This window comes from Tamandua tetradactyla, chromosome 4, assembly GCF_023851605.1.
Source record: "Tamandua tetradactyla isolate mTamTet1 chromosome 4, mTamTet1.pri, whole genome shotgun sequence".
NCBI lineage: Eukaryota > Metazoa > Chordata > Mammalia > Pilosa > Myrmecophagidae > Tamandua > Tamandua tetradactyla.
The window spans coordinates 77,196,445-77,209,013 of NC_135330.1; the positions used below are offsets into that span (position 1 = coordinate 77,196,445).

At 33.7% G+C, this 12,569-nt stretch overlaps 1 protein-coding gene across 2 annotated transcripts in view; it reads right to left on the reverse strand.

Moving 5' to 3' along the window:
• Nucleotides 1-1,117: 1,117 nt before the first annotated feature.
• The window catches only part of GPATCH2 (G-patch domain containing 2), a 185,659-nt gene continuing 174,207 nt past the window's right edge, over nucleotides 1,118-12,569 (reverse strand). The window contains exons 10-11 of one of the 2 annotated variants that reach the window (XM_077157842.1): nucleotides 6,258-6,344; nucleotides 4,706-4,806 (exon numbers count right to left, since the gene is read on the reverse strand). In XM_077157842.1, the coding sequence (XP_077013957.1) occupies nucleotides 6,295-6,344 (50 nt within the window). In that variant the 3' untranslated portion in view covers nucleotides 4,706-4,806; nucleotides 6,258-6,294. Of the gene's footprint in view, nucleotides 4,807-6,257; nucleotides 6,345-12,569 lie in introns of both variants that reach the window. The other variant, XM_077157841.1, reaches the window with a different exon arrangement.

Sequence of the window (12,569 nt, forward strand, 5' to 3'; positions counted from 1 at the left end):
TTATTTATTTCTTTCTAACTCATATGCTCATCATATCTATGAGATTCTGGTAAAGAAATTCATCTCAATATGAGGTTGTAGAATTTCTTGTTTGTTTTTGAAGAGCATATATTAAGTATATCAAGTATGGTAGTATACTATTTTTCTTTCTTGCTGCTTTTATTTAAGAATACTGCTTTCAGGAAGAAATTAAAATTTCTTAGAAATGTAATAGGAAGAATGAAAACAAGTAGAAAATAGTTTGGATGTTTTCTTTTCGCTGGGATCCTATCATAATACAGTCTTGTCACTACCTTAAAAACATGTTGAGGGGTAGTGGGGCACAAAAATAGTCTACAGTGTACCTGCCTTCATCCTTGAAAATTTAAGGAGTGAGCCTAGGACATTCTTATAATGCAGCAGGAGTGAGGTCTGTGAATCTGAGGATGATTTAAACTGTCTGACAATTCAAAGACAGAAGACAACTCTAATGCACAGATAAAACTAAAAGTGGCAACAGTAGATCATACTCTTGGCAGTTAATGGCACTGACTCGCAAGAGACAAATATGGATCTACTTAAAATGTCAGGTGTGTAAAGTAATGAGTCTTTGCTTAGTAGAACCCAGCAGAAGGAGCCTTCATGGTCCACTTGTCAGGTGAGTATATATTACTGCAAGCCTGTTAAATAAATGAATATTTAATACCTATTGGATTAAAAAAAAAAGTCTACTTACTCTAACAACTCTGCTCAATTATTAGGGAGAAAAGATAAAAATTATAATCAATATGAATAGTGTAATGCTTCTTATAGCAAATAGGATGCAGCATTTTAATGAGTGTTATAAAAATATTTAGATACCAAGCAGGTTATTGAGAGGTACTACTTTTCAAAAGGAAACGGAGTGACTGGTAACACACACAACTGGTAATTCAAGTGGTCAGAGAGGGAACGTATACTTGCTACTTCAGTATTGGAGAATCCTTGAGTGGAAAGAGGTGTTAAACCAGTTAGCCTAGCTTAGCTTCAGAGAAAACAAACAAAAATATGAAAATGTGATGGAACAGATCACAATCATCTATGAATAAATTTGTGAATCAAATATATTTACCAATTTTTAAATATTTATTTTGGGAAAATATTGAAATTATTCAGGGCTTAAAGATAACAATGAATTTAACTGCACTGTTAAATGTTACTTGTCAATGGGTAGTGCGCTTTAATATTTTTCAACTTTATTTTTATTACATTAATGTAAAAGGGAAACATTTAAAGCATAAAGACAACGTCTCCATGTAAATACCATTCTTAAACATTATGCTTTATTTTTCTATTCTTTGTTGTAGTATTAAAATATCTTGCTACCAAAAGAAAATATAACTAGAGAAACCCAAAAATATTTTTTGCCAAACAATTTAGTTTTACAATACCAATTTAGGTCACTTCTTAAAAAAAAAACAAAATACAGGAAGAAATGGTTTTTAAAAGTTACATCAACAGTGATTCTTCTCTTTAAGAAATACTTGTTCAAGTGAAAAGTATTGAAGAGAAGCAATTGTCAGTTCAATTAATTATAAGAATACCAATCACAATGTTAAACATATTTATAAAATGTACTATTTTGCAGCCATGTCTGAATATTGTGCATGAATGTATACTTGAAACACACCGTATGTGTACATTGTTTATCTTTAACCCTACTGTCTTAACCTCTGTTTTTTGATAACTACTGTATGAGTTATATTATCTATGAATTCAAATGTGAAGATTAATTAATTGGTAAATTTTAGTTAGCCATGGATTTTCTTTTAAGGGGTGCCATGTAATTTCAAAATATATGCAAATAAATTTGAGGATGATGTGGCCTTAAAAACTGTATTTGGGGAGAAGGAAGTAAAGGATCTCAGCACACAGTCTGGTCAATATCAAGTATAACAAATATATAAAGAAAAAATAAGCCTAATTGCTAATGCAGTCATGCTCAGACTCTCAACTTTGCTGGGAAATGAAAAATGTGGATAGTAAGGGAAGAGACATATGCAGTCTCTAAGATTTCCTTATAGTACTTTTTAGCACAATCAGTTACTTTGATATCAGGGTTTAGATTCTGTAGACTAGAAGAGTGGCTTCACAAGGGACTAGAGTAAATATTTTGCCACCTTTCTAAGGAGATATGAATGACATTCTAAATCATGATCTTCTTTAGATGTTTTGGGTTCTCTGAAAATAGTAACTTGCAAAAATGAACTAAAACTCTAACATAAATAAATTAGTGGGTTTCATATCTTAAAAGGCAACATTTGACAAGTTAAAAATTCCATATTTTATTTTGAGTGTTTGTTTCTCCAGTTAAGTTCAGATAGAACCAGAACATCAGGCCTGCACTGATACTTCTTAAGGACTGAAAGTGGAATGCATGTATATGCTTCTGGTGTTTGTCTGTGTGAGGGTACGGGAAAAGCTTGGGCTGTTCTCACTCTTCTACTTTGAACATGAGTCATATCTTTTGTACAGCCAAATACTCAATAGAAATATTTTAAGTCTTCTGTGAGCCACACAGAAGACTCTGGGTGTCAAAATTGAGAATTTTCTTTTATTAGCTGAAAATATGAAGATGACCTCTTGTGGGGCTAAGAGAAGCTAAGTGGACATCTTAGAGGGGTTGCTTCAGAAAATTTGCACCTGTTTTGAAGGGCAATAATAAGAAATATTCATAAAGACTGTAATGCCTAATTTATAAGTGCTACCATGCCAGCTGAGCATAATTTTATATGTTTTGCTTTTCTTCACTATTAAAGAGCTCTTATACCCATTAGAACATGGTGGAGTGGAAAGAGGAGCCAAATTCCTCAGCTGTTAGGAACCGAGGTCTCACAATGACCTATAGTTTGTTATCAGTGGCTCCAAATTTCACTTTTAAAAATTCTGGAATTTTATAAGTTCTTCAGGCAATGGAAGTAAACAGACAAACAAAAACAAAGACATCTTTTGAATAGATCCTAGAACACTAAACTCCCACACAGAAATGTAAAAACTTCTATACAATCTCCCCCACTTCTCCCACCATACATAGATACAACAAGCATTTAAAAAATTTTTTTAAATGACAAATTTCTAAGTAACAAATTTGTAAAAAAAAATCATACAATGAGTTACTTTGTCCATAAGAATGTTTCAAAAGAGCAACTCACCTGGTAGTGTATAGCCCCCTACCCAACCTATCCTCTTACCATAATACACCTAGGAAAGAAGATAATTCTTAAAAGAAATGTGTACATCTGGCAAACCATCAAGGCTGATTCTCCTCCCCACCCATTCACCCCCCTTTTTTTAAACTCTTGAAGATTTACACATTTTAAAAAACCTATTAGGAAGGTGATTCACATGTGTTGGAGCCTTTACTCAACCAGTCAAGGTTCATTATAAATAGAAGAATAATTACCAGTTTTTAATGATAAAGACAATATAAATCATCATCTTCTGAACTAAGAGCAATTTAGACTTTCTGACATTATGAAGCAAGTGATTCAGAAATAACTCAATATTAATATACATGATAAAAATGACTTGATTTGCTTGGGTTTATAGTAACAACTCAGATCTTAGAAGGGGCAAATTAGTAAAATTCACTTTTCTTGTTCACCTTGTAAATGGGTTGGGCCATTGCCAGAAACCCCTGAATTCCTGGGAGAGCCATTTAAATATTCAAATAAATTTATTCAATATTCTAATAACATACTCCAATGATTAAAATTTAAAATCAGCTTACTACAATTGAGTTAATCTTAAAAAAATATCAACCTTTGGGAAGAGAGAGGTAGAAGTCTGATTTAATAGAACTTATGGTTCGGTCATGGTGAATTTAAAAAATACATTTTTCTTTTAATAATTATTTTATGTCCTAAATGAGGTAAAATTTATAAAATCTGCAATAAAGTAATGTTGAGGGCACTCTGGTGATTATAGTGATGAGGTTTACTTTTGTTAAAACATCTACAGAAAACATCAGTTTCTGTTTTATAACTATGAACTTTGTACTACATTGTCCAAGGATAGAAAGTTAATGGGTATTACCTTGCTAAAGTATCCTCACAAAGAAATTTCTCAAATTCAAGGAGTATGAATTTGGGAAGCCTGAAAACACAGGTTTGGTTAGGACTTCCCTAACGTGATAATAGGTTTTTTGGGTAACAATTGATGGGGATGATGTGAAGCACATTCCCTCTTGATCTACCCCACTTCAGAGACCTGTGGGTTTGCTCACATTTGTTTCAGCATCACACATACACATGGAGCAAGAAAAGCATTAGAAATTCTTGACATCTGAAATTCAAATAAATAAGAGAAACGGGCTATTCTCTATATCAAGAAATAGCTGTAAATTGCTGCAAAACTTTAAAGGATACTGGTTTTCACTTTAGCACCGTGAAATGTGGTGAAATCCCATTTCTATCACTGCGGCAGGATTGTATGCAGTTAGGAATCTAGAGTGATGAGTTTGAGGCATGTAAATTTCTGCTTCAGAAAATGGAAGCTATGTTGTAATTGTAAAACAATGGGATATGATGGATGAAAACTGTAAGACATTTTTTGCTTTCTTTTCTTCTTAGGCAGATTTTCCTGAATTGGCGGTAGTAGCTGCAGGAGTGCTTTGGGGTAGAGGAAATCCAAGTCCTAATCCTTTTGGCCTCTGTAGGGCTTGAATCGGCTCAGAGATCCCCTTGCCATCTCTTCCAAGGCCTGATCCAGGTGTCCAGCCCATACTCTGAAGCATTCGGTTTCCAATGTTGTTTTCCAGGATTGGCTGGGCATTTTCACCTACAAATCCTGAAATGATAAAATGACAGCACATTATACCGACTCAGGTGAGGAGCCTCTCAGGCTAAGAAAATCACATTCCCCTTAGTACTTTTTTTTAACTAGGTACCAGAGAGAGTTGTGTATTCATTTTTGGACAGGCAGCTTAGTTTGTTGTAGTAGAAGAAACAATGGAGAAAGATCTTGTTTAGAGTTCTGTTACCTGGTAGCTGTGTAAGTTATTTAATCTCTTTGAACCTCTGTTTTCTCATCTGTAAAACAGGCATGGTACAACATCCACTGCCTACCTCACAGAAAGCTGTAAGAATAAAACGGGATCATGTATGTAAAGAAAGTACTCAGTGAACCATAAAGTGCTCTACAAATGGGTTAATTTTCATTACAATGCAAGTCTAACGGATAATTCTGCAAAACGTTAACTCAGCACCAAAATGTTTTATATTTTCCCAGGGCCTTGACATTAGACAAAACAAAAACAAAAGACAAACCAAGCAAATGAACAAAAAAGCACAACTGAACGCACCCCCAATTCCTGGGAATTTACACTTATAATCTTCTTGTTATTTAGTATTCAATTTGTAACACATGCAATCATTTAACTGTCTTCTTCCTTTGCCCTTCATTTCTATGTTTTAATGACTAGAAAAACCGATGGGGAGGGAAAAATAGAGGAAAGGAATATTAAAATTAGTATAAATGCTATTTCTACTCCTTTTTAACTTCCTCTCTTTTTTTCCTTCCCTCCCATCTTCTACCTTCAATCCTTCTTTTAGAAAAGGAGATTGGCTAATGCTTGTCATGAGGTTTAAAATAGCTGGTTCTTCCTCTGTTTTTTTAGCAAAGAGAGATGCATTTATTTTAGGCATTTTATATTTGATGACTTTTTCAGGAACTGACTTTTTATTTGAATTTTCTTGTAGCTCCTTATGGAAAAAAAGTTGAGCATATAGATATTCTATCTTAATATCTAATGTCGAAGTATTGAGAAATTAACAAAAGTCAAAGACTCACAAGAGCCTGAGCTACTTCCTTCTGCTGCAGGCTGTGGCGTGGATTGACTCTTCCAGATTGACCCATTTCTGTCATCTTCTAGCAGTTACCAGAGGATGGTTTTATGTCATATGGTTTATGACAAGGGAATATAAAAATCTGGAGTTAACCAGATACCAGCAACAGAACTTTCAATTACCAGAGCATTTTTCATGATTACTACCCTTGCAGAAGAAGGAAATAATTATCTTACAAAATAGAATTGGAGATTGTGGAGGGAAAAAAGGGTGTGGGGAGGGGAGGTAAATCTTAAAATAACCTTTGTTTTAGTCAGAACTTATTCAGCCCAATCTCCTGGACCAGAGCTTCCTAAGAAGTCTGTTGTGGAAGCTCATGGCCACAAACGTAACAGGGATGTAGAATTTGGCCACCATTCCCAATCTAGGCCAACAGGGAAAAAGATGTCTTACTTTTCCAATATCTGCAGAATGCCTGAGGTATACCAGCTCAATCCTGGCTCCAGCATATTTCTGTTCTGAAATGTGGACTGTGCCTTCCTAGACATGACAAAAATGGCAGTTGTTGACAAGACCACTCGCTACTCTCAAAGGCTTGTGAGTCTGATTTCTTTTTAGCATCAACCCACCCTCCTTCCTATTTTCTATCAACTTAAATTTTTTTTCTTCCTTGCTCAGTATTATGACAATACTACCTGTCACTGGGTGGTGACAACACAAATGGCCAATTTATAATTTTTCTTTCAATTGAACATATAGGTTTAGATGTATTCTTGGGTAAATACATTCCACACTAAAAAATAAAATAACTAATGATAAAAGAAATGTCACAGCTGAACCAGTAGTGTATTTTGTGTAGAAATTTGCACCTGGTGCTCTGGGGGAGAGCAAGTCGGTTGTTCCCTATGATTCTGACTTGTAGAAGAAAGAAAATTGCAAAATGCCAGAGATGCATTTTAGTAACTAAAGTCTTGTATTTATTTACTTTAGAGTAATCACCAATTGATTCTTCAAGGCCCTATTTTGAAAATTTTGGTATTCCCAGCCTTTTGTACTTTTAGGACTGAGAATAGAATATATTGTTTTCAGGTGCTAAATTCACCACAGGGAGTATGAACTGGGTGATCACAATAATGATTTGGTTTTGGACTTGTCAAAAAAAAAAACTGGTTCTTAGCTTACTCAACAAGTGTTTTAAAATATGTTGCAATTACCAAGTGCTTCAACTATCAGTAACTGTAATGGCAATGTCTGATGTCAAAGAAAAATTCTAGTGAAATTGTTTGCTGTTTAACCAGGGCAAATGAGGCATCCACAATGATAATAAATTTCTAACTCCAAAATGTAAAGATATAACCTGAACCTCCTGAGTACAAACACACACACACACATATTCATATATATACATATATAACCTGGACCTCTTAGCTACCCAAAACAAAGACAAGGGTTTTTTTTTCAAAAATCCTGCCTGATATGATATATGATATGATATGATGTAATACGATGAAAAAAGCAATTAGATTTGTATTTTGAAATTATGTTTATTTCATAATTTCAAGTGGCAGTCAAGATAGATCTCCAAGAAAAAGTAAAGGGTGTAATTCTTTTGTGAACAGCTGTTTATCAGGTATGTAAGGTTAAACAGCATGCTAGTATTTTGTCCCATATCCCTGATTTTTTATTCATTGCCATGAATTAATTTAATTCCATCTGTAAGCTAAAATCAGATCAGAGGTCTAATGCTGCTCCAGGCTACACATCTGTTTAATCACATTTTTCATATGGCAGCTTGCAAAAGTTGGTTTAAATTTTGTTTAATATTTAGGGAAAAATATGGGTCAATTTAAATTGAAATAAAAAGTGAAATTGTGGTCAATTCTCCAAACTTAAATTGAACAGCAAATGGTAATTGATTTATTATCTTAATTTAAAAATGCTGGTATTTCCAGCATGGTGGCATAGGCCACCTTTCCCCATGCTTGTGTTTTTTATACAGGTAGTCAAAAATCCACCCTTTCTTTCTAAAAAAATGCTGATTTCACTTCTTTTTACTCTAAAAGTAAAATAAAGAGAAAACTAAAGTAAAATAAAGTGTTATATTTGAAAGAAAAAAAAAGGAAACCTTTGCTTCCTCAAATGCTACATCTTTCCACATAGACACAAAAATCTCTGAAAAACAAGGGGCTTTCTATACAACCTTAGAAAAAACAACAAAGAAAAAAGATAACTTTATTTTTCATGGAAAATGATGCTAGAGTAAGATCTACCGTTGGTTTCTCATCCTTCCTTTATGAGATTAAGATATGGGAGTGCAACAATTCAGTCTCAGCACAATGCAGCACAACCATTATTTCTTTTTCTTTTTGCCCCTGACAGTGCCAAATCCTTTAGGTATTTTCCTAGAACGCTCTCCTGCAATTGTAGCAAAACATAGGCCGCTACCCCTTCTGCATGTTCCCCTCCCCAGTCCACTCATGCTGGATCTCTTCTTTTATCTCTGACAGCAGAGTTGGTCTTTTCCCCTCAAATCTTCCAAAGAGTATTGTGGATGGTAATTCACTTGTGTAATTGGCTCAAGAGATGAAAATCTTGTGTTGGCCTCTCTTAGCTGCTAATCTATCCAGCTGACTCCAAGCCTAATTGGCAGCTTGTTTAGTAATTTGGCTCCTAAAATGTTGTATTGATGTTGGATAAACAGCCAGGGGAAGGGGAGTTACACATGCTGTTTCCCATAAAACAGTGCACTCTGTCCCTACCCTGTATTCATAAGGCACTTAGTGGTTCATGCTCACTCACTCTTCTCATCCACTTTTTCCATTACTTCACTAGTCAGCTGAGGGGAAGGGCTATTATTATTATTATTATTATTATTAGCAATGTTATTAAAACTGTTAGTGCAGTACTGTCTTATATTCTCAGTAACTAATTTAGGGACACGGATTTCTGATTACTGTTAAGAACTCCAGGGACAATATTAAACATAGCTTGTGATATGAGAAAGTGATAGGTATTGCTATTCTTTTGTCAAATATTTTAATGACTTCACTTCTTAGTTCAGCAAAATCTGAAATTCAGACTAGTCTATATTTTATATGCAAGGTTATAGACATTTTGCATGTGAATTTTGTTAAATAAAATCAATTCAAATAGCTTATTGCTAACTTTTTAAATAAGGGAAATTTAAAGTAAAACCAGTTTCTTTTTTTTAGGTGATGTAAGCTTCGTAGGGTGAGAAAAATGAAATTAATGTTATTGATATGGCTGGAGAAGGGAGTGTTTTTCTTAGATGTTTTTATTATACAGAAATATATTTCTTATGGAATTATCATTATTGAAGAATATGAGATGTTTTTATTCTAAAAATCTCACAGTGCAACTATTGATTCTGGAGGCATACTGGGATGTTTGTTTGCTATAATATAATCAGCACCATTTGTGGTTTGCCTATGCTTCATGGTGCAAATGTGAGGCAGATGGTATGCATGATCTCTATTCCTCATTTCAACCGTGTAAGGGGAATGGGGCAGGGATTATAATCAGCCTCAGAAAGGGATAACTTGACCAGGATCATAGAGCAGGTAAGCCAGAATTCAAACCTTGGCCAGTCTCACTCCAAAAGCCTGTGCACGTTCTACTGCCTGCATTGCCTCCTCAGGAGAATTAGTGGCAAACATTTTTTTTTAGTGGAGATGATGATGTTTCCAATTAGTTAAAATTTATCTTTTGATGTGTAATATGTGAATTGCAATATTAACCTCTCTCACCTTGGACACAGACAATACACAGCATATATTCACGGACATATTTGGATAACTTTTCAGTTTTGGCTTATGAACTCATCTCCAGTAAGGATTTATTTATGGCAATTCTTTGAGGCCTGAGTTGAAGACATGCATTTTTAAAGTGGTTTTACATTTGTGTTACAGATTGGTTTTTTTTTTTTTGGGGGGGGGGGGTGCATGGTTCAGGAATTGAAACTGGGTCTCCCTTATGGAAGGCTGGCATTCTAACCACAGAATTACCCGTGCACCCACAGACTGGTTTTTATCTTAATGTTTTTGTTGAGGTTTAGTTTTACAGTAGAAACCCAAATGAGGGAAGAAATCTTGGTTATAAATCTTCAGACTATGTGCAACTTGGGGCCCAGGTGGCAACAAATTTTTTTTATGTGGGCAAGTCTTGTTTCTAGTCTACCCTCTTCTGAGCATGGAGCTCATCAGAGATTCTGATTTGATAAAAAGCTTTACACTCAGCTCCCAGGCTTGGGTTCCTTCCCCGCAGGGGTGTTAACAACATGCCTCAAAGTTTCTGAGACTGGCAAATCTAAGGATAGACCGTAGCGTTGTTTATGACCATTTTCGTCCCTGAGAATTTTCCCTTCTGTCTTTCAATCTCAGCTATGTATCTAAAAAAGATGGCTTTCTACTTTATTCAGCATTTCTAGGTATTTTGTAATTTGAGTACTTTCTCATGATTTAGTCTGTGAGATTGTCAGTATCAGCAATTACTTTCTAACTAATATTTGTGCTTACTCTCTCTACAAGGGTTGACTCTACCAAATGATCAGAGAACTGTTTATTAAGACTGTCTGAAATCACATAATTTAAGGGTGGTTTGCTGGTTTATGTTTCAATAGGTGAAGTGTTGTATACTTCCTAGGCCCTTGCTTTATGTGCAGATAAGCCCTGGTTTCAAAATTAATGACAACTATTAAAAAAAAAAACTGTCAATTTTAAAATCCTGGAAGAGATAAGATAATCTACAGTGGTCATATCAATTCAGTGATAAAAGAAAATACAAGTAAAATTACTGATAAGAAAATCTATTAATATTTCATTAGGATGTAGAAGAAAGTTAAAAAGTCATAAAAAAGCGTAAGATAGCCTCTTGCCAAGAACTCACATGCTTGTGAAAACACATAGTTACCCAGGAGAGAAGAGGCTGATTGCTTATGATGAATATTTTCACTGACATTATTTTATTTTTACACAATAGAATAGTCATGAGCAATACTAAGTGTGAATAACATTGAATTTAGTAATTTATAGTGGGCAATTAAAAATATATGGTAGCCAGAATATCTCAATAAACATACTTAAATCTTTTTACTATCAAATTCTCAAAGCTCTATCTTCAACCAAAAACAAAGACCACTGCTGACTGCCTTTAAAAAAAAGTGTTAATAATATTCTTCCTATTTTGTTCACTGCTTTTCTTCACCTTTACAGATGACATTTTTTCAAGCTATAAAATGCATTCTGCTGGCAAGCTTTTTTGCTTCAATAGTTCTCAATTTTATAACAGTAAATCTACATCCTTTGCTACTGAGACATCCACTATCTTTTGGTATGTGACTTTGAATGAGGTAGAGAACAAGCTATACATTTAAAAATCAATATCTAAGCTCATCAATATTCATTTTACTTTGTCAATATAAAACGCAAAGGTGAAAGAGCAGTAAATAATCTAAAGCACTGAGATTAATTTGGTGTTCCTGTCACAATTAATAAATGTTGAACCAATAATTTATTATTGGTGGCTGGTCTATAGACTTATAAAGTGACTGAAATTATGCTTCAATGCTGTTGCTAAAACAGGGTGAATAAAATTTTAAACACAGCAGCAGATGAACATTGTCAATTTATGAACTGTTAGCTTTACAGAGTACTGTAAATATTTTAATAATTAAATAATATTAGTTATTATTTATATAATATACAGCTGTTCACTTTTAGAGTCCTAAATTGTAATGAAAACTCGTTTGGTATTATAAAGTTAAAGTGTGTAATTTATAGTTGTTTTTTACTTTTTTTTTGGTAAATCCTTTCTAAACTTGCTGTTTGACTGCATAATATCTCACATATAAATCAGGAAAGATTACCAAACAGTATTTAGACTGTCAGTCTTTTAACTCATTTCCTCTTTTAGAAGAGAGAGAGTTATCTTTACCTGCATTTTTTGCAGATTAGATCTAATGTTGACTAAAGGCAGAAGACACTGTGAAAATATATCTCAATTCATTGTGTTTTTGGAGGAAGACTTACAGGGCCTGTAAAATGGCTGGAATAGTCTCTTTAAAACAATTTTGGAAGTTTATAAGTATAACTGCTTTTTATTGTCTATATTGCAGTATGTAAAAATTATAATTTTAGAAACGAGATGATCTAGGATTCATAAGCAATAACTCACCAAAATTTTACGCTCATACAAAAGCATTTCTTACTGACTTCAGATAATAATCTTCATTTTATAGCTGATTCATTAGTATTAGAAGATATTCTATTTAGAACTAAGGACTTTCAAATAACCTCCCTCTCTTCTTCTTTGAGAATTAAGAGTTACACACGTATTTAAAAAAATGTATTTAAACATGAGTGACATAATATTCCTGTTTTCTGAGTAATTAAAAAGAATGTATTAAAATTTCTATGAATTCCATTCTTTGTGTTGCACATCTAGTAATACGATCAAAATTCTTGACTCTCAAAAGAATCGCAACAATTTTGAAGTATAATATTTGGAATATGTTAGTATAAGCTTAAGAAAAAATGTTTTAGGTTAAAGTTTAATGTTTGTATTTATGCTTCATATAAATGATTTCCTATGATGCTACTGAGTTGAAACATCAAAATCACCTTGTAGAAATAATTATATTATCCTCTCCTCAACCATTATGCATTTTCCTTCTCACTTCACATATGTTCAGAGTATTAAGATGTGACCCTGGTATTCTTTTTCCCTTATTGCTGCCACTAAGGTGCT